Genomic DNA, 22,718 nt, shown 5'->3' with positions numbered 1-22,718 from the left:
CCCCCCCCCCCAACTTGAGATTCATAGCCTTGCAAGCTGCTTGATGCTAATGGCACACAGTAAGCAACCAGTATATGTTGTAAAGTGATTGGCTTTAGGAAGGGCATCCAGCTGTAGAAACCATGCTAAAGTAGACATTAGCTCATGAAACTCTCTTCCGACCTGTCAGATCCTGTCAAACTATCCAACTCATTCCAATATGAAACATCATCATCATCATCATCGTTTAACGTCCGCCTTCCATGCTAGCATGGGTTGGACGATTTGACTGAGGACTGGTGAAACCGGATGGCAACACCAGGCTCCAATCTGATTTGGCAGAGTTTCTACAGCTGGATGCCCTTCCTAACGCCATATGTGCAGGGAGAAGTTTTCCCTCTGATTTTTTTTTTTTTAATAGTGTTCTAATTTTGTAATGGAATAAGTTAAATTGTGTTTTATTTCATTTACTGTATCTCCTTAAGCAAAACGACTTGGTTAAGAATCATCACCATCATCATCATTTAAAAAACATTGTCATATCAGCTTACTTGAAGTGTTTCTCTAGTTCTTGGCTTCTTGATCAATATTAATGATAATCAATATTTATTGATTAGTATTGAGAGACATCACTGTTTGGAACTGCTGATGTGCTTTTATTTATTCTTGTCTCTGTTCATGTGATTCACTGTTATTGGATTTACTCAATATTATTTGCCCTTTATTTTCATTCTTTCTGGAACGTTTGCCCCTTTTTACAAATTAAAATTCCATGCCTACCACTCAAGAAAGGATATCATGAAACACATTATCTAGTCGTTGTTGTTTAGCCCCAGGTCAGTTCATATTGAGAAGGTTTTGTTTTCAGGCATAGTGTATCAACGACTACATTATCTTGTGTGTCTATCCATTTTTATCTTTTAAGACAATAACAATGCTTTGAGGAAGATTTGGTTTTTATTTCTAGCTGACATAGTGGCCATACAGAGGCTTCCTTCTTTGCTCGTTGTAGTTTAGTCTAAAGTTAGTCCTCATTGCATCTGATTGAAGATATTCTAGTCATGACCACCCCTGTATTTCTCTCAGGCATGGTATATCTAGACTACATCACCCAGTGTGTTCTTTCAATTTCAAAATGGTAAAGTGTAACTGTAAGGGGAATTTGACTACTATTTTGAGCAGGTTCTTACATTGGTTTGTTATTTAGTAATATTCCTTTTGGCAGAGAATTATGTTAAATGGCAAAAATTTAGTGTTTGATAATCTCTACACGGAAAGAGTAAATTCCCATGGACAGTCATCATCATCATCATTAACATTTAATGACCATCTTCCATGTTTGCATGTGTTGAATAGTTTGACATGATCCTACAAGTCCAAAGATCACACCATTCACCAATATTTTCTTTAGCATGGTTTCTATGGCTGAATGACTTTTCCTAATGCTAACCCAAAGTGTATTGGGTGCTTTTTTCCATGGCACCAGCACTAGTGAACTTACCAAGTTGCTTGGAAGACTAAGATCCCCGTTGACTGAATTGAGTTACAGCAGAGAGGAGGGAAGCTTTTGATGTGAGAGGAAAAGGCCAGAAGAGAACCGGTTTCTTGTTGTAAAGGAGATGCATGGCTACTCACAGTGGGTGGAAGTAATGAGAATGGACCTAAAAAGTGATGATGAGGTATCGTAAGAGAAGTACTAAAAGGATTCCTGTACACTGAAGATTCAGTAGAATATTTTATAGACAATCTTTTAGCATGTCTACAGTTAATTTATCCTGATGTGTGTATTTGGTTCAATATGAAATCATTCTTCTATGTGGAACTGAATAATAATTTTAATAGGTTTAATTCATTGTTGTCTGTAGTTTGTTTAAACATGATTTTGAATTTAAAGTAAACAAAATAAAGAACTTTTTTTACATTCTAAATTCTAATTCAACTATTTTGGTTCAACTAAAAGAGATGACTGAAGCAGTTTATTTCTTCCACTAATGTATAGAACTACTAAAACAACATTGTAAATCAATGCCGAGGCTTTAATGTTTCATTAGCTGTCATTCCATTCAAAAGAATTTAGTGCTTAGATGTAGAATTGCTTGTTGAATATAAACTCTACTTAATGGTTATTAGTCTAAGATAATGAGAGAGAAGGAGGCATCATTGCCATTAACCGAACCATTTGTGTCCAAGGAATATCTTAAGAATTATAGATGTTCATTTATGTTTGGTTTGCTAATATTGGAATATTTTGGTTTTATTACTTTTCCCAGAATACATTTTGTTTTTGGTTTTTTAATGAATAAAATTGAAAATTAATTTTGTTTTCAGGAAAGTTTTCTTGTTTATTTTTAATAGTTTTCCTTCTTCAGTATATTCTATGCAATCCATCATTATATATTTTACCGGCTTTTCAGAAACTATTTGTTGTAAAAACTGATTTACAAATTGATGTTGTTAGCTTTTAAGCATTTATAAATATTTCAATTTAATGTTTTTTTTTTTTTCTTTGAAAATTGCAATTTTCACTAACTGACCTATTCATTACTAATTATCATTAACATTTTTATTTCTCCACAGAAATTCAGATTTTACTGTCGATATTTTTGTTAAAATATTGATGTTTCGACAAAACAAAGTTTCTTTTCATTATTTTATATTTATTATTATTATTTTCTCTTTATCACAGGTTTTGTTGGAGCTCCTGCAGACTTGCAGGCTTGCTACTTGCAGCCTACAGTACCATGCTATCTGTTCTTTTGTGACAGTTCTACTGGGCACTCTATTCCAATTTCCTTTATATTCCCTTTGATGCCTTCTGATTCTGTCCCCAAGGACCCAATAATGATTGCCACTATCTTCACCTTCATTTTCCATAGCCAGGCCATTTCGTACGTAAGAGGGTTTTATCGATCTCTCTTTTCGCCTGGGTCAAAGGGGCATGCAACATCAACTATATAACATATGTGGTGCACTTTGTCCACCACCACTAGTTCCAGTCTGTTATACTTTAGCACCTGATCTGTTTGGATTGGGAAATCTCAGAGGATTTTGCTAGACTCTGACTCTGCCACTCTCTGCGGTTTATGCTCACACCACATCTTGCCTCTCTCTAGCCCCCACTTTTCTAACAGTTTCCAATGTAGTACTTTCGCCACCTGGTTGTGTTGCCACAGTTCATTATTATTATCATTATTATTATTATTATTATTATTATCATATGTCTTGCTTTTGCTTTGTATTTATACAAATGGATTGCAATTTTCACCCAGAGACCTCAGGAAACAACAAGTTAGAAGTTCAAGCTGGTATTATGGCTAGGGTGCCATATTTTTGGTTTTTGCATAGAGTATTGTTCTAGAGTAACTTGACAAAATGATAGTGTGATCTTATGGTAACAGCAAAAAGTGTGAGCTATTATGTGCATTTCAAAGTACTTTTGATAATGTTTACAGATTAAAATGTTTTTGGAATTATATAGACAATATTTTTCAGTTCCCATGAGTGCTATTTTTTAAAAATTTCTTCCATTTTGGGATTTCCTGATATCTGAGGTGGGTAACAAACAGCCCCTTTTGCTATCATTCCTAGGATACCTATGAAAACAGGTATTGTTTTAGTTTTGAGGTTCTACATTTTGCCAATTTCTATTTCAATCTTTATATTTGCCCAATTTTTGGTAGGTCTTAACAGATACATTTATGTTGTTTGGGATAGTCATAGCAGTGAGGAGGCATGATTTTTGTCTGAAATCCTTCAATATTATTATTACAACTGTTATTGTTTTACTTCTCAGAGCACTTGATCTTGTTTGTCAGACGCAAATTATAAACTTCGCAAATTGAACATTAATTATCATGGAAGACATTCAACACCCAAGTACCAATCTTATTATAATTTTTATTTTTATTTTGCAGTTTTTGATTTATAAAGTATCTGCTTGAGTTGAAGACATATACTACTTAATCTTTAATGTGTTAAGACTTTATCACTGAACAAAATATTTCCTTAATCTATGTAGTGGACAAGATATTCCCTTTGGTTTCTTATTAAACGATTATCACTTGAAGGTACAGGCACGGCTATGTGCTTCCCAACCCTGTAGCCTCAGGTTCAGTCCTACTGCACAACGCTTTGAGCAAGTGTTTCCTACTAAAGCTTTGTGAATGGATAGTAGACAGAAACCGAAAGAAGGCCATCATCTAGATGTGTGTGTGTGTGTGTCATGTACATGTGTATGTTGGTGTGCTTGTATGTACCCCATGCCTTGACATCACATGATGATTGTAAATGAGCATCACCATCATACAAGTGGTGTTATTTACTTCTAATCTTTTCCTCTCTTCTTTACAATATCAACCTCAACACAAGTTGTATTAAACTGTAACCAATTCACACCCTTCAACTAGACAACCATCTTTATTTACATCAACAGTTAATATGAAATTACTAATGATCAAAGATCGTTATCAATTTAAATTTATCTTCATGAATCAAAGACTGTCAGATGACAAATTTATTAAACAATGGCTATTTTATATCGTGATTAATGTCTTATTAATCCTTTTTTTTAATTATTTCTGATTTAATTTTTCCTTTTCTTTAATATACACACTCCATAGTAAAGAGATCACCTTTTTACTATATTTTAATTCTGATGTTTTTTTCCTTCTTCCTTTATTTATTTAGAACCACTTATCCTTTCTGAGACAAACATTTTAGGGGATAACTAACTAACCATTTTATTCAATGCATTATTATAAATGGGTGAAATGTTGTATAATCCCATTCAATGTTTTTCTGTAGATTGATAAGGTTTCTCACAGTTTCTCTCTTTATTTCTATGTTATGATTAAGGGCTGGAATTACTTTAAAGGTATAAAATTACTGTAAATCTCATTGTGAAAACGAGTGAAGATAATTCATAATTGACATAGAAACAACCCATATCAATGTTGTGTTTAAATTTTCACATCTACTGTAGAGAAATAAATGTTTTAAATTTTTCTGTGTGATGTTTGTGGGTAAAAGTTTTACTTTTACATACTAAATGTCTCTTATTTCATTCAAGTTTGGATCATTCATTATAATTGAGAAAGAACAAATGCAAACTAAAAATGAGAGTATTTTGAAAGATATAAGCCATCTTGAGAATGTTAGATGTAGATTGTCTTAGTCTATTCAGGTTATACAAACCAATTAATTAGCAAGATAATTAATGGAATTACTGAGTGAAAGTTCATTAAAAAATCAAAATGGCTCAACAAAGTACATATTTTAAGTAAATGTTCTAGTTCTCCAAGGATCATTTATTCTGCTAGGAAATGTTCTTAGAGATGTAATTTTCTTTCCTGTAACAGCAGGAGGTCTATTCCACAAATTTCAACAACTTATCAAGAAAACAATTGTTCATGATTTCACAGATTCTGAGATTTGTAGGAATGTCTTCTTTCTTTGTGTAGATTTGTGGCCTGCATTGTCCATTCAAGATAATTCTCCTTACAATAATAATGGGGAAGTACATGCTGGTAAGAAACTTCTAATTTAGCACTTCAATTGTTGTAACCTTAAATGAGGACCTAACATTCCCTTGAGTACAAAGCAAAAACAATATCTTGCATCTCCCTCTTTGTCCTCAAACGAGGACATAGCATTCCCTTAAGTACAAAACAAAATATCTTGCATCTTCCTTCTATACCTTTAATTTCTCAACTGGCATAAAGCCACCATCCCCTCAACACTACTCCCCACTCCCAGTTGTAGGGTTTTTGCCTTTTTTTGTTTTGCAAGGTACTTGGTGACCCTATCGGTGCTGGTGCCATATCAAAAGCCTCCAGTCCATTCTGTAAAGTAGTTGACATTAGAAAGAGCATCCATCTGTAGAAAGCATGGCAAAACAGACTGGAGCCTAGACATCTGTTAAACCATCCAACCCATGCCAGCATGGAAAACATATGTGAAATGATGATGAAGATTCTACTTTTCTTCAATTTAGAGTTATTAGGTTGTTCAGGGTGAGACAAAAGAATCTCCCATATTTGACACAACCATTTGTATGTTTTGCTGGTAAAGTCAAGCAGAAGAGTTAATGGTGTCTTCTTGTAGCGAATACTTTACCTTTTTTTTGTCTTTTTGGTTTGGACTGTTGACATTGTTTGTTGCCAGTGTATAAAATGGAGGAGTGTGTTTCTTTTGCTGTACGCTGTTGAATGTATAGCTCATGTTTTATGAGTTTGTGTATTTAATTTTAGTGTTGCTGAACTGTCAAGACCTTGAATCTTAGGATCTAAAAAGAGACACTACATTAGGTCACTCTTGGACAACAACAAAAGCAAACAAACAGTAAATAATAGATTGTATTTTGGCAACTGATTGTAAACTAAAGAAATCATGTATCCTAACCAATTCTTAAAAACTTGGAATTAACAAGCTGGATAATGAAATGTCAGTATCTTCAAGTTTCAGTAAATTACAGTAAATTTATCAACTCGTTTCTGTTACTAAACTTCATTACTAGGTTCACGCTATTTTGATTTACAGAAATAAAACCAATTTCTTTAATGTTTCTACTTCAAGAACCAAAATAACTGATTTTGGTATTGGTAGTCATAAGAAGATAGACACTAAATTCAATTAGAAAAATATTGCTAAAGGTTGTAATGAACATTTTTTGTGTCTATTGATTAAAACAAAAAACAAAAACGATACAGGGTTTTCTACTATGGCAACAGAACTTAAATTTTAGACTATAAACACTCAGTTATTTAGTTTAGTTAGTTTAACAAAATATAATTTTAGACTTTACTCTCAGTTTGGTTAGTCTAATCTGTTCTTCAAGTATGTTACTTGTCAACACATTTGTCTAATACTGTCCCTAATTGATGCACAAGGCCAGCAATTTATTGAAGAATGAGGGTTAGTCGGTTACGCTGCTCCCCGAATATGGTCAATACTTTGTTTTGGCAACCCCAGCAAGATGAAAGCAAAGAAAGTCAGCCCCAGCAGAATTCAAACTCAGAGCATGAAAGTTCTGAAGAAATACTGTTCGACATTTTGTCTGACACTCTAAGAATTCTACCAACTCATTGCTTTCAAAAGCCTCCATATTAGAGAAAGGGGAGGCAGTTATGCTGTCTCACCTAATTTACACTTGCTCAATCATATGCTTCTGCACACACACACACACACACACACACACACACACACACACACACACACACACACACACACCTTCACCTTCAATGTCTTCTGTTTTATCCACTATCCAAATATTCTAAGGTGTTCTTCAGCTGTGTCCAATCCTTGGCATAATTATTCCATTTACTGCACCATTATTTAGATCTCATTGTTGCAGTACTCTTCCTCACTCCCGACAAACCCCCTTCTGCATTATCTTTCAAGGAAACTTCTTGACTTTATTTGCTACATTTTCAATGTCTCAAGGCAATTTTTTTTTTAATCATCATGTCATTAATTAACACATGATGTTATCAATTAGCACACAATGTTACTGCTATTGTTGTTCTACTCTTACCCTGTCATTCAACTTGAATATTTTCAATAAATCTAAATTACATTCGAATTTCTTTCTGAAGGCTAAATGTGCAAGTGTGCAAATGTGCAAATGTGCAAGCTTGCTTCCCAACCACTTGGTTCTGTAGTCATTCCCACTTCATGGCACCTTGACCAACTGTAGCCTCAGTTGGCCAAAACCTTGTGACTGGATTTAGGTGAAAACTGAAAGAAGCCTGTTTGTGTTTTGTGTGCATGTTTGTATTATTGTCTTGACATCATGTGATAAGTGTAAATGAGAATTACTGTCATACTAACAATATTGTTTGTTACAAGTTTCCTATGCAAAACATTTCTTGGCCAAGGAGCTTAGAAACGTGTGTGGGTTGGTGTCAAGAAAGGCATCCAGATGTAGAAAATCTGCCTCAACAAATTCTGCTCGACCTATGCAAGCACGGAAAAACAGATGTTGAAATAAGGACAATGATAAAAAAAAACAGAAAATCTAACTAAAATTTGATTGCATCTTCTGTTGTCTACCAACAAGTAGTTCTTATCCCATCATGGTTTCCCTCTTTTATAATAGTTACCTTTCACATGACTGTAGTTTGGATCACTAGATATGCAGTTATTTAGTTGCTTATGCAAACAGCTTCTCCTACCTTGCCTCCTAAAAGACCTGTTTAATATTTCTAATATAAATTTATTATTTTTTTTTTTTCCAGTTTTCCTCTTTGTATGATTTTAAATATTTTAAGCTAAGTTGATTCAAAGTGGTCAGCAATTTTAAATAAGTGAAAAAATATTGTTATTGATAAATATAAACATCTTATCGATAATACGTAGATAAGTTTCAGACAGAAGTGGTCTAGGCCATGCCTGTGCTAGGTTATGTCAGACTGATTTCTAAAAATAATGCTATACATGGAATGCCAAGGAATTTTAAGAACTTCATATCAAATAAACCCAAAATATTGAATAAGTGAATTCTATGCATTGTTTTCTGTAACTTTCTTTAATTTCAGTTTCTAATCTTACTTCAGATTATAACGAAATGATCTCCCTTGTAATAGTCGTAACCTTTTGAGGGATCACAAGAGGGATTACATATATTTTAGTGACTTTTAGTGAAATAAAGCTGTAACTTGTGATTGATCAAATGTTGGAGTATTAAGAACCTAATAAGCTGTGAACAGCTTCTTATTTTTAAATTCTAAATTTGTTTACTAATTTCAATAATGAAACACTGATAAGAACCCACTTTCAACTTTTATTTTCAGCAATGATCTGGTTCATCCTGCGAAAACGTATTGTTAGTACGTGAAAATGTTTTTAAATCTTAGCTGTTGCATTCTTATTTGTCCTCTTCTTTTCTGAAGTAGCTCCTTGCACCATATATTGCGAGCAGCCTTGCCTGTTGTTGAGCACAGTATCTAGTTTGAAGATGGTATGGGACTAGTCATGTATGTGTGTAATTCACTTTGTTTAGAATGACAAGGACTTTTCTGTCAAAGTCCATTTCTGTAGATGAATAAACACAAACTCCTCTCTCTCTTCACAAACTGATATAGATATGAGAATGTCAAGACTCTTCATGGACAAACTGCAAATGTTTCTTTCTCTCTGCAATGTATGTACATCTTAATTCTCCACCAATTCTACTATAGCATCTTAGTAAACCTCTTCACATTGTAGAGATATCTGGAATCATTGTTCATTGCTTGTTAACAATGAATATTTTAGCTCTTTTTTTGTTGTTGTTGTGTTTTAGTTGGAGGGGTTTCCCAGTTTCTGTAAGGGTTCTACAATTATTCTCTTCATTTATAAATTCTTTAATTTTTATAAGAGAAAAATATTGTCATCTAATGTAATCATCTTTGTTATAACGTTGGTTTAGATGCATGCACACGGATTGTGAGTCACATCATCTTAGAAGTGAATTAGCTGAGGTCGTAAGGAACCAAACCCAAAAGACTTTTGAAGAATTTAGCTTTTTTCACTTCTGAGTTCAAATTTGATGAAAATTAAATATGGTTTTTCATCCATATACTTAAAAAAATACATAAATTAATAATTATAATAAATTGATACTAAAGCAATAATGCCAAGAACACCTGTCTTTATATTACTGAATCAAGTATATTGTCAACACCTCCTTTGAAAAGAGTTGTTCTCCAGAACTGAGATACAAGAATCACTAACATATGTTAAAATCTACCAAAATATGTTATCAATGAATATGTAAATCATTGTTTTAATTTTCACTGTTTTATATACTCATGATAATTTATCATAGCATTGATTGTATTAAAAATTAATCCATATGTCTACAGAAAAAGAATAAAGTATCCATTTAATGAAAGTGTTGCCACTTTGAAGGTTAGGTCTTTGGATTCCCTTGTCATATTCTTGGCTATAACATCTGATTATTTCCTCTGAGTTTTTCTCTCAAATCAATCTGGACTATAAGCAATATTAGCTGAGATGCCAATCCATCTCGGATCACCTCTGGCTCTAGGATATATACTTCCTGTTTTAAATTATCTAGATTAAAACCTTTGAAAATTTCTTAATTCATGTTCCAAGGACTGACAAAACAAGAAGAATATATTGCTAAATTCTTCATTATTTTCAAAATTAATTAAAACAAAGGCAGAAATATGGAAATGAAAGGGGTTAATAACGTAAACATTTTGTTGTTGTAGTTTAAGGGTTTTATTATTTTGTTGTGAAAGAGCTGATGAAGGGAGTTCATTGATGTTAGCCTAGAAGGTGCCCTGTGCCCCTTATTTTTCTTAAAATAGAAGCAAAAATAAGATAATTATTATGTTTCAACAAACGAACTTTTGTATGTCTGTTTCATGATTTGATTGCCAAAGCCTTTGGCAAGTTACTCGTAAAATGCACCTCTAGCTGTTACTTGGAGAGATCACAATAATGTTAATAGCATTTTCCTTTCACTTCATATCTCATCTTATGTTTTTAATCTTTGAAGCATTGAAAATGCTTTCACCAACTTAATTATTTAGAATCAAGTAAAATACCTGTAGTTATATATAAAGTTACCTTTGGTAATTTTTTTCTACTACTGTGTGTAGTATTTTAAAGTTTTTTTTTTTTTTTTATATATCTTGTCCTTTTCTCCCTCATCTCCCTTAAGGATTCTTTATTTGGCCTTTTTCTTCCAACCAATTTATTACTCCATGTTTTCTGCTTTTGCAATGATTTTTGATATCTATATTTTTGTAGTAATTTCTTTACATACATTATATATATATATATATATATATATATATATATATATAATGTATGTATATAGCTACTGCTTCAGAATTCCTTCCCATGTGATAGCTATAACTTTTCTGATTTTCCTCCTTAGCTGCTGGCTTAATCCTTTTTTAGCTCTCTCAACTTCTAATCTGATTCCTGTGATTTCACATAACCAAACAAATTACAAAAATTATCCAATATGCCATTTTAAATTTATCTAATTAGCTTGATTAACAATATATCAATGTTGGTTAATTGTTTTAATTATTAATTCACATTCTTCTCATTTCCATTAACAGGTGTATACAATATAAATTTTGCAGACATTTGATGAATGTTCATTGTTCTTTTATGTTTTTAGTTTTATTGTTTTTCTCCTTTTATATTACATCGATAGACTGATTAACTCTGTAATCTCACCACTTGTTACTTAGATCTCTTTTCGAGTTGGTTAAGCTTTTATTATTCCAGGTCCACCACAGTCATGTTCTGACTTACTTCCAAATTTAACTGGCATTTTTTTTTTTTTCTGTTACCATTTTGGAAGAAGAATAGTAAGAAAATGTTCTTATGAATTGATAATTTTTATAAAATATTCAAATCAATTGTTTACACTGTACTAATTATTTTAAGTGATGTTAATCTTATGAAGAAGAGCATAGATCAACTGTAAATTTAAACGGCATGATTCATTCTTTGTTTTATAAAACACACACACACACACATATATATAATGAATATTTGTAGGTGCATGGAGTTGTCAGGCAAATTACAACTCCTAACTTACCTGAAGACCCTGTCTGTATGTATGCATATATATATATATATTTGACATTTTGGTAGTGCAAATTGTGTGAAATATGAGAAAAAAGGTTATGATTTCTGGCAAAATTCTCATTGTACAACAAGCCCAATTTAACAATAGCCATTATGATACTAATGACTGACTTTAAAGTAAGTTAGCTGAATCATAACTGTGAAGCAAGGTTTCTAGATTAACACTTTGCTTCAAGAGTATTTTCAATTTTACCGTCAGAAAAGCAATATTTGTTTTCTTTTATAATTTCCATAAGTTTTGTCATGAATTTCAAGTTTGTAATTGGAACGTTTTAATTTTCCAGGTTTGAGTAAATCAGGAATGAAATGTTTTCTTATGTCCAATATTCTTCAGTGTCATTCATTTAAAGCTATGGTTTTTGTTTGTGTGCTTTCTTATAAATGTTCAACAACTACCTTTCCCTTAGATGCAGTTAGTGCTGAAGGTGAGAAAGAAAAGCCTGCTGCGCCAACTCATCGTCGGTCAAGAAGCAAAGGTGGCACAGAGCTACCTATGTTGAAACCACTTCCGAAATCTCTAACTTTTGATGTGAAGTAAGTAGCTTGATTTTAGTAACAAGATAATGACTGAATTTGTTTCTGTAGAAAACATAAAATTTAGCCTTTCAAGCTCAAAATGGAACAACAGTTAATGGTGCATGATATCTAAGACAAGAGTCTCCTACGATGGCCTAGAGGCCAAACAAGCAACGTCATTGATCTTAAGTCTTCCATGCAAAGCATGTCTGGCCATGGAGAAATATTTTTTTGTAAAGAGGAAAGGCATTTGGCCTGAGAAAATCTGCCTCAACAAATTTTGTCTGACCCATGGAAGCATGGAAACGTGAATGTTAAATGACAATGATATAGATTCATAGAAGGTCATGGAAGCAACAAAAGAACTTTGACTAACAACAGATTGATTGCTTAACCAGCACATTAAACAAACAATTGGTTGGTTAGATATTTCACCAATTGACTAACAATAAAGAAGTGATTTTGAACCAGTGCATGTTATTGGTGCGATGACCCTCCAAAGACAAGTTATATTTATTATTTATTCATTCATGTTAAAATGTGGTTTGAATAACAAAAGCATTTAAAAATAATAAATGCTTAAAATCTCACCAGTTCCACCCTCTCTTCTAAAATGGGAATAGTCATGAGGTTCTTCTACAGCAAATAACCTATTCTGCTTTGGCCCTTCTTTTCCTCATACTTTAACCTCTCATCTCTTAGCATAAAGCTTCCCCACTACCACCATGGGGGTCTGTAGTTTTGTGAGCTACTTGCCAACCTCACTGGCACTAGTGGTAAGAAAACCACTGAGGGCTGTCATTAGGAAAGGACTCAACCACAGAAACCATACCAAAGCAGACAATGGAGCACTACATGGTCTTCGGATCCTGTCAAAGCATCCAATCTATCCCAGCATGGATGATGATGATGATGATTTCATTTCTGTTGCTGTGTATTAACATTTTAGTATTAAGTTTGACATGACTATTGCTTTAGAATCCACAGTAATTTTATTGTTAGAATAATTAATTGGAAAGCATTTTTCTGTCTATTCTGAACTCGTATTTTTATTTTATTTTCTTGCTTCTTACAGGAAAGTAAAACAAATGACTGACATAAAAACCGATGTGGGATTTGCCAGGGCATTTGTGCGTCTGGCACTGGAAAAAAAGACATTGTCAGCACACTTGAAGGAGTTACTATCAGATGCCAAGCTTTTGCAGAGCTTATATAAGCGTTATGCGTTTATGCGATGTGAAGAAGAACGCGAGCAGTTCCTCTACCATCTTCTTTCTCTCAATGCTGTTGATTATTTCTGCTTCACAAACACCTTCACCAACACCAGTAAGAACAGCCTTTTATGCCTTACAATATCTACCATTTATTTAACTTGTTTCCTGCCTACAGTTGGAAATATTAAGCTTTCTTTAAATCACTTTTTGGTTAATTAATTAAAAGCACATTAAGCAGCAATGATTGAAATATAGAGGTATACAATTAATTATATTTAACACACATGTCTACATTCAAACATGGAAGACCTCTGCTGAGAAAATTGGGCCATGAATAACGTCATCACACTGCAGGACATGTCATTCTGCAGGCACCGAATCTCTCATCCTCAGCCCACTTAGAACTGCTCTTCTTATATTTAAACAGCAAATAGTAAATTTGCTGATGTGTGCAAAGCTTTGCCAAGCTGGAATTAATCAATGAGAAGCACATTAAACAGCAATGATTAAGAATGTAGGTGTGTATAATTATATTTATCCAATTCATATACACTCGAGCATAGAAGGATCATTGCTGGAAAAACATTTCCTGGAAAAGAAATTCTGCAAAAACAGTTTTTGCAGCAAATTTCTTTTTACATTTGAATGTAGACAAACAAATTAAATATAACTGCACACCCCTACCCTTTGTAAGGCATCTTTAGAAAGTTATCAAAACCAATCTGGATAATTATTTTTCTAATTTAGGAGATTAGAGATACAAAATGTGTATCACTGTGACATCTGTTGGTAAAAACTATTTTATTTTTTGTTTTCAGTTGTTCCTTACAAAGTATTAATTTACCCAAGTACCAAGTTTGGCTGCTTTACGACCAGTGCAAACCCTTGGATCAGTTTAGCAGGACAAATTGGAGAAACAGGAGTTATAGAAATTCCAAAAGGATGCCTGGAATATACGTCTGAGGTTGGATTTGTTTGGTTTTTTTAATGTGCTGTGTGTGTGTGTGTGTGTGTAAAACATATTTACCTTATATCATAAAATTAACAAGGTAATTAAATAACCTAAATCAATTCAATTCAAAGAAAGTATGAAATCTACTGAGAATTACTTATTCCAGAATCAGTAGAGCATTACTTTTATAAATGATTATGTTTCAAACGACATAAATGATTATGTTTGATAAATTATAAAAGAACTCTATAAATTTACTCACAGTTAAATAGCAGGAAGTGACTCCTCACCATTCACTAAGAAAACTGTGTGTGTGTGGGGAGGTGAATGGCTACCCAGTTGATATCCATTTCCCATTCTTATTGCTCTCTACCGACCCATATTTATTATCAGCCACCCTCACTGCTGTTCACCATTCACTCACCCCCATGTCACCCCTTGCTTATATCCATTTATCACTCCGCCTCTTGCAACCTCACACACTTTCCCTGATTCTCTGGTCTCCATTTTGTCTTTTATTCTCATTTGGGACATGTTCACATTAGGGGCATGTCCTTGTATATTATCATCACCATATTTATCTCTTTCTGGCATCAATCCAGCCGCCTCCATTCACCCATGTACAAAAGGAGGTGACCATGAATCTCCTTTACAACAATAACACTGACCCTGTTTCTCTCATCACATTTTAACATCTCAACACCTTGCCTGATCTGACCACTTACTCTCTCTCTCTCTCTCTCTCTCTCTCTCCCCCTCTCCTTTAAAAGTCACAAGAGAACCTCACTATTGCTCTTGCCACTCTGTGAAGTGGTTGGTGTTGAGGAAAGCCACCCAACGATAAAGACCAAAGCTGAGACACTGCAGCAAGACGCAATCTTGTAATTTGTTGCATCTTGTTAAAATGTCCAACCCACACAAGCATGCAAAGCAGACATAAGAAGCAAAAGTATGATAAACACAAGATGTAATTTATACCATTTGTTCCCTACACATATTTTACCATCGTGGTTGTTTGTATCGTCTGCAGTGCATCATGCAGTCGGATGCAGATCCACAACAGTTCTTCAGAGGAACACTTTATTTCGTTATGTTGACACACCAGTAGCAGTCATACATCTAGCTATACATGCAGGAAGTACTATGTATATATGTGTATATATATATCATCATCCTCATCATCATTTCTAACATCCATTTTCCATGCTGGATGGTTTGACAAGAGTTGGCCAGCTGGACAGTTGTCCAAACTCCCATTGTCTGTTTTGGCAGGGTTTCTAAGGCTGGATGCCCTTCCTAACACCAGCCACTTAATAGAGTGTGCTGGATGCATTTATATAGCATCAGCATGGGTGTGCTTTTTAAGTGGCACTGGCACAGGTGTGCTTTTTAAGTGACACCTGAAGAACAGGTGTGGAAGACAGTGGTTTTACTTAACTTGACGTGTCTTATCAGGCACAGCAAATCACCACATCTCCTGCTCCCTTGTCATTTGCTCAGTGAAACCCAATGTCCAAAGATCCTTTCTCACTACTTCCCTCCCACATCTAACTGGGTTACCCCTTTCACAGGTATCCTCCACAATTAGAGACCGGAACTTCTTTAAGTAGCTGTCCTCATCCATACCCATCATATGACCAAACCAGCACACAACATCTGATGCCTCTTATATCTAGTTTTCGTCTTAAATCATTTGCACTCTGTCATATATGCACACTGACATTATCCATCCAGCACAGCATGCTGGCTTCATTTCATTCAAGTCTTCACGAGTTCTCTGTAGTCAAAGCCCATGTTTCAGGTGCCATATAAAATAGCTGTACGTACAGTCTGCCTTTCACTCTGAGTGAGAGGCCATTAGTTACCAACAAAGATAGAAGCTCTCTGAACTTCACCCAGCCCATTCTTATCCTAGCAACTGTGCTTTCAGGACTTCCTCCCCTACTACTAACTTGGTTGCCTAGGTAACAGAAGCTATCTACTACTTCTAAGGACCCCCCCCCCCACCAACCAAGCGTTTGAGGAAGTCTATTGTCTGCGCAGTTTTAGTGCTTAATGTACCCACACATTTGCCACATGCAAAGATTATTTCTCTGTTAACCATCCTATGATACCTCCACACCTCTTGTGTGCTCTGGATACAACACATGGAGTTTCTACCAATACCCTTCTTACATGGAGGGCAGGGTCATCTACCTGAGGAGACTTGTGATTTGTCTCTTTTCCTACTTACTAGAACTTTGGTCTTTGCTAAATTAACTCTAAGGCTCCTAGATTCCAGACTTTACCTGACCTAGAGAGGAAATTTCAGGTGTGGAAGCAGTGATTCAGGTATAAGAACAAGGTCATCAGCATAGAAGAGCTCCCAGTGCCAGCCAGTCTTAAATTTCTGTTAACGCCTGGAAGACTATGCTAAACAAGAGATGGCTGAGAACTGATCCTTGGTGAACTCCTACCTTTACACTGAATTCATTGCTATAATCGCCAATCTTCACCTTACTGGCAGCATCCCTGTACATGGCTTGTACCACTCTCACTAATCACTCATCTGTCCCTAGCTTCTGCATTGACCACCTGTTAAAAGAGCAGGAGACCCTGTCAGAGGCTTTTTCCATAACAACAACTTGTTAGTTGGAAAGAGAGAGGAAAAAACTTTAAAAATATGTAAACACTGATGCAAAATTATGTTGACAGTATTCAAAATCAGAAAAAAATAAAACACGACATCTGATTTTACTATTCTACAAACTGATATTCATTGCACAATATAATTTTTATTGGTGGAATTTACATGTACAAGAATATCCACTTGATTTACCTTGAAGATCTCCACATGTTAAAACAGCAAGAAGGAATAAGTAACATTCTCAATATAATGATGGGTTTTGGGATCAGTTTAGTGCATTTTTTGTAGAAATATGTTTATTTAGTAATTAGCTCATCTTTTTCTTGAAATTCTGGCTCAAACTTCAGATTTGAAACCTTAGATTTGTGTTCTGTTTGACCTCTTGCCACAGAGGAACATGTCAGTTTGGCAAGTAGGGTTAGTATGCCACCCCCTTTACTCACTTTGTGCTTTTTCACCATATCATGGCCAGAATTATCAATTCATGAGAAATTTTTTTCTTTTGATATAAAAATCTTGAAAATATGTCCTTTCTAAGAGAAAATTTACAATGAAATTTTAATTTTTATATTTTATTATGATTGTCTGACCTACCTCCATTGATTTTTTATATCAAAATAAAGCGAAAACCTTGCTTTTCATGACTATGATTTTTAACACAACTTGAGTTATGGCACTCAAGCGCATTGAACTAAGGTGAGGGCTACCATTCAGCAGTTACAAGGAAAAAAAAAACAAGTCAAGCTTTGTAAATGCATTGGAAATTATAGGGTGTTTGAAGGACGCTGACATGATTTCTAACCATTGGAGTTTAATTATATGAAAAGAAAGTTCACATCCAGAACTTTCAAATGAATCATAATTTTCCTCACAAAATATTTATTTTGACATGGAACACAATAAGTGTTTTTTTGTATGTTCAAACTGACTCCATTCTATGGCATTCTATAGTTATACATACTTATAAAGATAAATTTACTGCAGTTATTCTGGGGAAAATATTCAAATAGTAAAAGGTGAAAAAATACTATATTTGCCAAGTATTGCCCCCTGTTGCATTCCCAGATACAGTATTTCTCGCTCTTTATCTGTTATCAATGGGAAATACCAAAGAGAGGTAAATCTGGGCAGATTTAAAGCCATAGCTTTACCTAAAAGACAGTCAACAACATTGACTAGGTTGCACCATTAGACTGTTAGATCACAAGAAATTCAGCAGTTTTGGCACCAAGCAATGTTTAGGCATCAGCGAACTGAAATATGTTTGTGACAATTTTCAACTTTTACCATAAAAGAGAATTTTTTCTCCATGGTAACTGCAGTGAATTTGCCTTTAGAAGTAGGAATATGTCATATAACATATTTCAACTAATCTAAATTTCACTTTTGCCTAAACACTGCTTGGCACAGATTCCACTGAATGTATACATGTATGTGTGTGCATGTGTGTGTGAGCATAGACATGCCACAAAGTAAAAAAAAAAAAAGTAAACTATGCAAAGTGGTTGGTGTTAGGAAGGACTTCCAGTCATAAAACCCAAAGCAGACATTGAAGACCACTCCAACCCTGAGGCTGGTTGGATACTTATTGAACAGGAATCTGGACATTTAATGATGATATATACACATACTCTCAATGGGTTTCTGTCTATCAAATCTTTTCCCAAGGCTTGATGTTGTGCAGTGGAACTGAACCTGAATCCACGTGGTTGGAGAGCAATCATCTTAATGACTCAGCCACTCTTGCACCTACCATATGTATAAGAGCAAAATGTCTACGAAAAATGTGTCCAATGTTCTCTGAAGAAAGTTTCGTAGCAAACAACTTTATTTCCAAACTTAATGTTTATTGTTTTTTATTTTTAGCACAAAAACCTTGGCATTTTGACTACTCTTCGAATTGGACATGATAACAGCGGCATGAGCCCCAAATGGCTTGTTGAGTATGTGTTGGTTCGCAATGAAATCACTGGACATCTCTTCAAGTAAGAATTCTTTTTTATGTAAAAAATAAAAAAAAATATTTTAATCTTCTGCTACAAAACCCTCTAAGACTGCCTCCTGATTCTAGGATACAAACTTCCTGTTTGAAAGTGATCTAAATTAAAATCTTCCATCAAAATTTCATGTTACTTTGTTCCAAACACCAGCTTAATAACGACAAAATTACTTTCTTAAATTCTTCATTATTTTCAAAATTAATTAAAACAAGGACAATGCTTTTAAATAGAAATGTGGTAACTAAAAGTTTATGAAAAAGTACAAAATCAAAAATTGGACTCGCACACAAATTTTAGTTTGTGTGTAAAGAGGTGGAAACAGAGTTTAAAGAGATGAGTGGGTCAGGAATTATAAATTAAAAATTGGTCAAAAGTATTGTGTGTTGTACATGTAATAAATACACCTTTCGTTGGGTTAACTGTGTTTAAATAATTCCACTCAATACCATCCTGTCCTTTTTAAGGCATAGTGTTCCTCCTGGAACAGGCAAGGCTTTCATCATCATCATCATCATCGTTTAACGTCTACTTTCCATGCTGGCATGGGTTGGACGGTTTGATTGAGGACTGGCAAGCCAGAAGGCTGCACCAGGCTCCAATCTGATCTGGCAAAGTTTCTTCAGCTGGATGCTCTTCCTAACGCCAACCACTCCAAGAGTATAGTGGGTGCTTCTTACATGCCACCGGCACGAGGGCCAGTCAGGCGGCACTGGCAACGACCATGCTCAAATGTTGTTTTTCATGTAAAATGACACTGGCAACGACCATGCTTGAATGGTGCTTTTTACGTTCCACTGGCACAAGTGCCAATCAGGCAGTACTGTCATTGGTCACGTCAGCGATTTTGATTTCACTTGCCTCAATAGGTCTTTGCAAGCAAAGTTTATTGTTCAATGAATGAGGGGTACTCATAAGTGGGCTGGTTACACCCCTGGCATAGGCCATGGGTTATGGTCTCACTTGGCTTACCGGGTCTTCTCAACCACAGCATATTTCCAAAGGTCTCGGTCAGAAGTTATTGCCTTGGTGTGGCCTAATGTTCGAAGGTCATGCTTCACCACCTCATCCCAGGTCTTCCTCGGTCTACCACTTCCACAGGTTCCCTCAACTGCTAGGGTGTGACACTTCTTCACAGCTATCCTCATCCATTCTTGCCACATGACCATACCAGCGCAATCGTCTCTCTTGCACACCACATCTGATGCTTCTTAAATCCAACTTTTCTCTCAAGGTACTTACACTCTGTTGTGTATGCACACTGACATTACACATCCATCGGAGCATACTGGCTTCATTCTTGCAAGCTTACGCATGTCCTCAGCAGTCACAGCCCATGTTTCACTGCCATGTAGCATGGTTGTTCATACACATGTGTCATACAGTCTACCTTTTACTCTGAGCGAGAGGCCTTTGTCACTGTCAGAGGTAGGAGTTCTCTGAACTTTGCCCAGGCTATTCTTATTCTAGCAGCTACACTTTCAGTGCACCCTCCCCTGCTACTGACTTGGTCTCCTAGGTAATGGAAGCTATCAACTACTTCTAGTTTTTCTCCCTGGAATGTGACAGAAGCTGTTCTCTGCACATTTTCAGTGTTTATTGCTCCTGAGCATCTGCCACATACAAAAACTATCTTCCCAGTTAGCCTTCCTTTGATATTGCTGCACCTCTTATGTGTCCATATCTTACACTGGGTACATCTTATAGAGTTTCTAACTACGCCTTTTCTACAGATCAAGCCAGGCCATCTACCTGAAGGGATTTGTCTTTTGTCTACCTTCCTACTTATTAGGACTTTGGTTTTAGCTAGGGTGACTCTAAGGCCCTTCGATTCTAGTCCTTGCTTCCACACTTGAAACTTATCCTCTAGTTCTGATAGTGACTCAGCAATTAGCGCAAGGTCATCAGCATGGAGGAGCTCTCAGGGGCATCCTGTCTTGAATTCCTGTATTATTGCTTGGAGGACCAAAATAGGAGGCTGAGGACTGAACCTTGGTGGACCCCTACCACTACCCGGAATTCATTACTGTACTCATTTCCAACCCTCACCTTACTGACAGCATCTCTGTACATGGCTCGCACAGCTCTCACTAACCATTCATCTATCCCTAGTTTCCTCATTGACCACCAGATGAGGGATCGGGGGACCCTGTCAAAGCTTTCTCCATGTCAACGAAAGCCAGGTACAGAGGTTTATCTTTGGCTAGGTATTTCTCCTGCAGCTGTCTTACCAGAAATATAGCATCAGTAATACTTCTCTCTGACACAAACCCAAACTGCATCTCATCTAAACTGACCCTCTCCCTAATTGGTCAGGCTATGACTCTCTCCCATAACTTTCATCACCTGATCCAACAACTTGATACCTCTGTAATTGTTTGTGTCTAAAGCGTCACCTTTATTTTTGTAGCAGTTGACTATGGTGCTGCTACACCAGTCATTGGGTATGACTCCTTTGTGTATCACCTGGTTAACTATACGGGCGACTAGGCTATAGCCGACACTGCCAGATATTTTGAGCATCTCTGCAGTGATTCCTGATGGGCCGGGGGCTTTCCCTGTCTTCATACTCTTAATTGCTTTATCTACCATGGTACTGTCAATTTGGATAGCTGGTCCCTCTGTTGGGTCGGCATTCGGCAGACTCTCTTTCTCCTTTGTGTTTAAGAATTTCACTTCCTAACAAGATGGTTTGGGGGTTCAGTCCCACTATGTAGCACCTTGGGCAAGTGTCTTTTTCTATAGCTGCAGACCAACTAAAGACTTGTGAATGGATTTAGTTGACAGAAACTGAAAGAAGCCCTTCATTTGTTGCAGACGATGCCAGTAACACATGTGAGGAGGCATCCGTGTTGGTGTCATGCAAACAGCACCTGTGCTGGTGACATGTAAAAGATGCCCAGTACACTCTATGGGGGGTGGTTGGTGTTAGGAAGGACTTTCTTCAGTTGTAGAAACCAAACCAAAACAGAGGAAGGAGTCTGTTGCAGCTCTCTGGCTTACCGATTCCAGTCAAACCATCATGGAAAATGGACACTAAATGATGATGTGTATATATATATATATATATATATATATATATATATATATATATATATATATATATATATATAGATATATATATATATATATATATACATGTATGTGTGTGTGTGTGTGCATGTGTATCTCTGTGTTTCCCCCCATTGCACTACTGCTTGACAACCAGTGTTGATTTGTTCACGTCTCTGTAACTTAGCAGTTCAGCGAAAGGCATTGATAAAATAAGTACCAAACTTAAAAAGAAAAGCAGGCACTGGGGTTGATTTGTTTGACTCACCCCTCTGCAAGGCAGTGCTCCAGCATGGCTGCAGTCAAACGGCTGAAACAAAGACAAGATAAAAGGTGTGTGTGTCTGTGTGTGTTTGTCTTGACTTGTGATTGTTTTGAATGAGTGGCATTCATTTCCAATCTTTGGTGAAAACATGCCTGGCCGTGGAGAAATATTTCCTTGCTTTGGAAACAGGTGACAGCAGGATGGGCATCCAGCCTCCATGAATTCTCTCTTTTTCTCTGATCCATGCAAACATGGGAAAATGGTGTACTTCCTATTCTACAAGTTCAGAAGCACCAAAGTTTGGAATATTAGTCATTGATTTGTTTGTTTTAGCATCCTCCCCCACCCCCAAACTGCCAAGAAAGAGAGAAAACAACTGAGAACATTATTTTTGTTTTTAATCAATACCTTTTTTTTATTTCACTAAGAGATGCAGTTTTTGAGCAGTTTAGCTTTGTTTCACCCCCACCCCACACTAAATCATTATCTCCTCTCTTAGATT

The 22,718-nt window shown here is 35.6% G+C and overlaps 1 protein-coding gene across 6 annotated transcripts in view; it reads left to right on the top strand.

Moving 5' to 3' along the window:
• The window catches only part of LOC106883526 (DENN domain-containing protein 5B), a 189,698-nt gene that overhangs the window by 155,488 nt on the left and 11,492 nt on the right, over nt 1-22,718 (top strand). For 5 of the 6 annotated variants that reach the window (XM_052966693.1, XM_052966692.1, XM_052966694.1 and 2 more), the window contains 4 exons: nt 12,003-12,129; nt 13,187-13,437; nt 14,144-14,289; nt 18,770-18,888. In XM_052966693.1, coding sequence (XP_052822653.1) covers nt 12,003-12,129; nt 13,187-13,437; nt 14,144-14,289; nt 18,770-18,888 — 643 coding nt within the window. Of the gene's footprint in view, nt 1-5,438; nt 5,505-8,768; nt 8,805-12,002; nt 12,130-13,186; nt 13,438-14,143; nt 14,290-18,769; nt 18,889-22,718 lie in introns of all 6 variants that reach the window. The other variant, XM_052966691.1, reaches the window with a different exon arrangement.

The sequence above is a fragment of the Octopus bimaculoides genome, chromosome 3 (genome assembly GCF_001194135.2).
Source record: "Octopus bimaculoides isolate UCB-OBI-ISO-001 chromosome 3, ASM119413v2, whole genome shotgun sequence".
NCBI classification, from domain to species: Eukaryota; Metazoa; Mollusca; class Cephalopoda; order Octopoda; family Octopodidae; genus Octopus; species Octopus bimaculoides.
The sequence above is the reverse complement of the archived record's forward strand: the minus strand, read 5'-3'. Positions and strand labels throughout refer to the sequence as shown.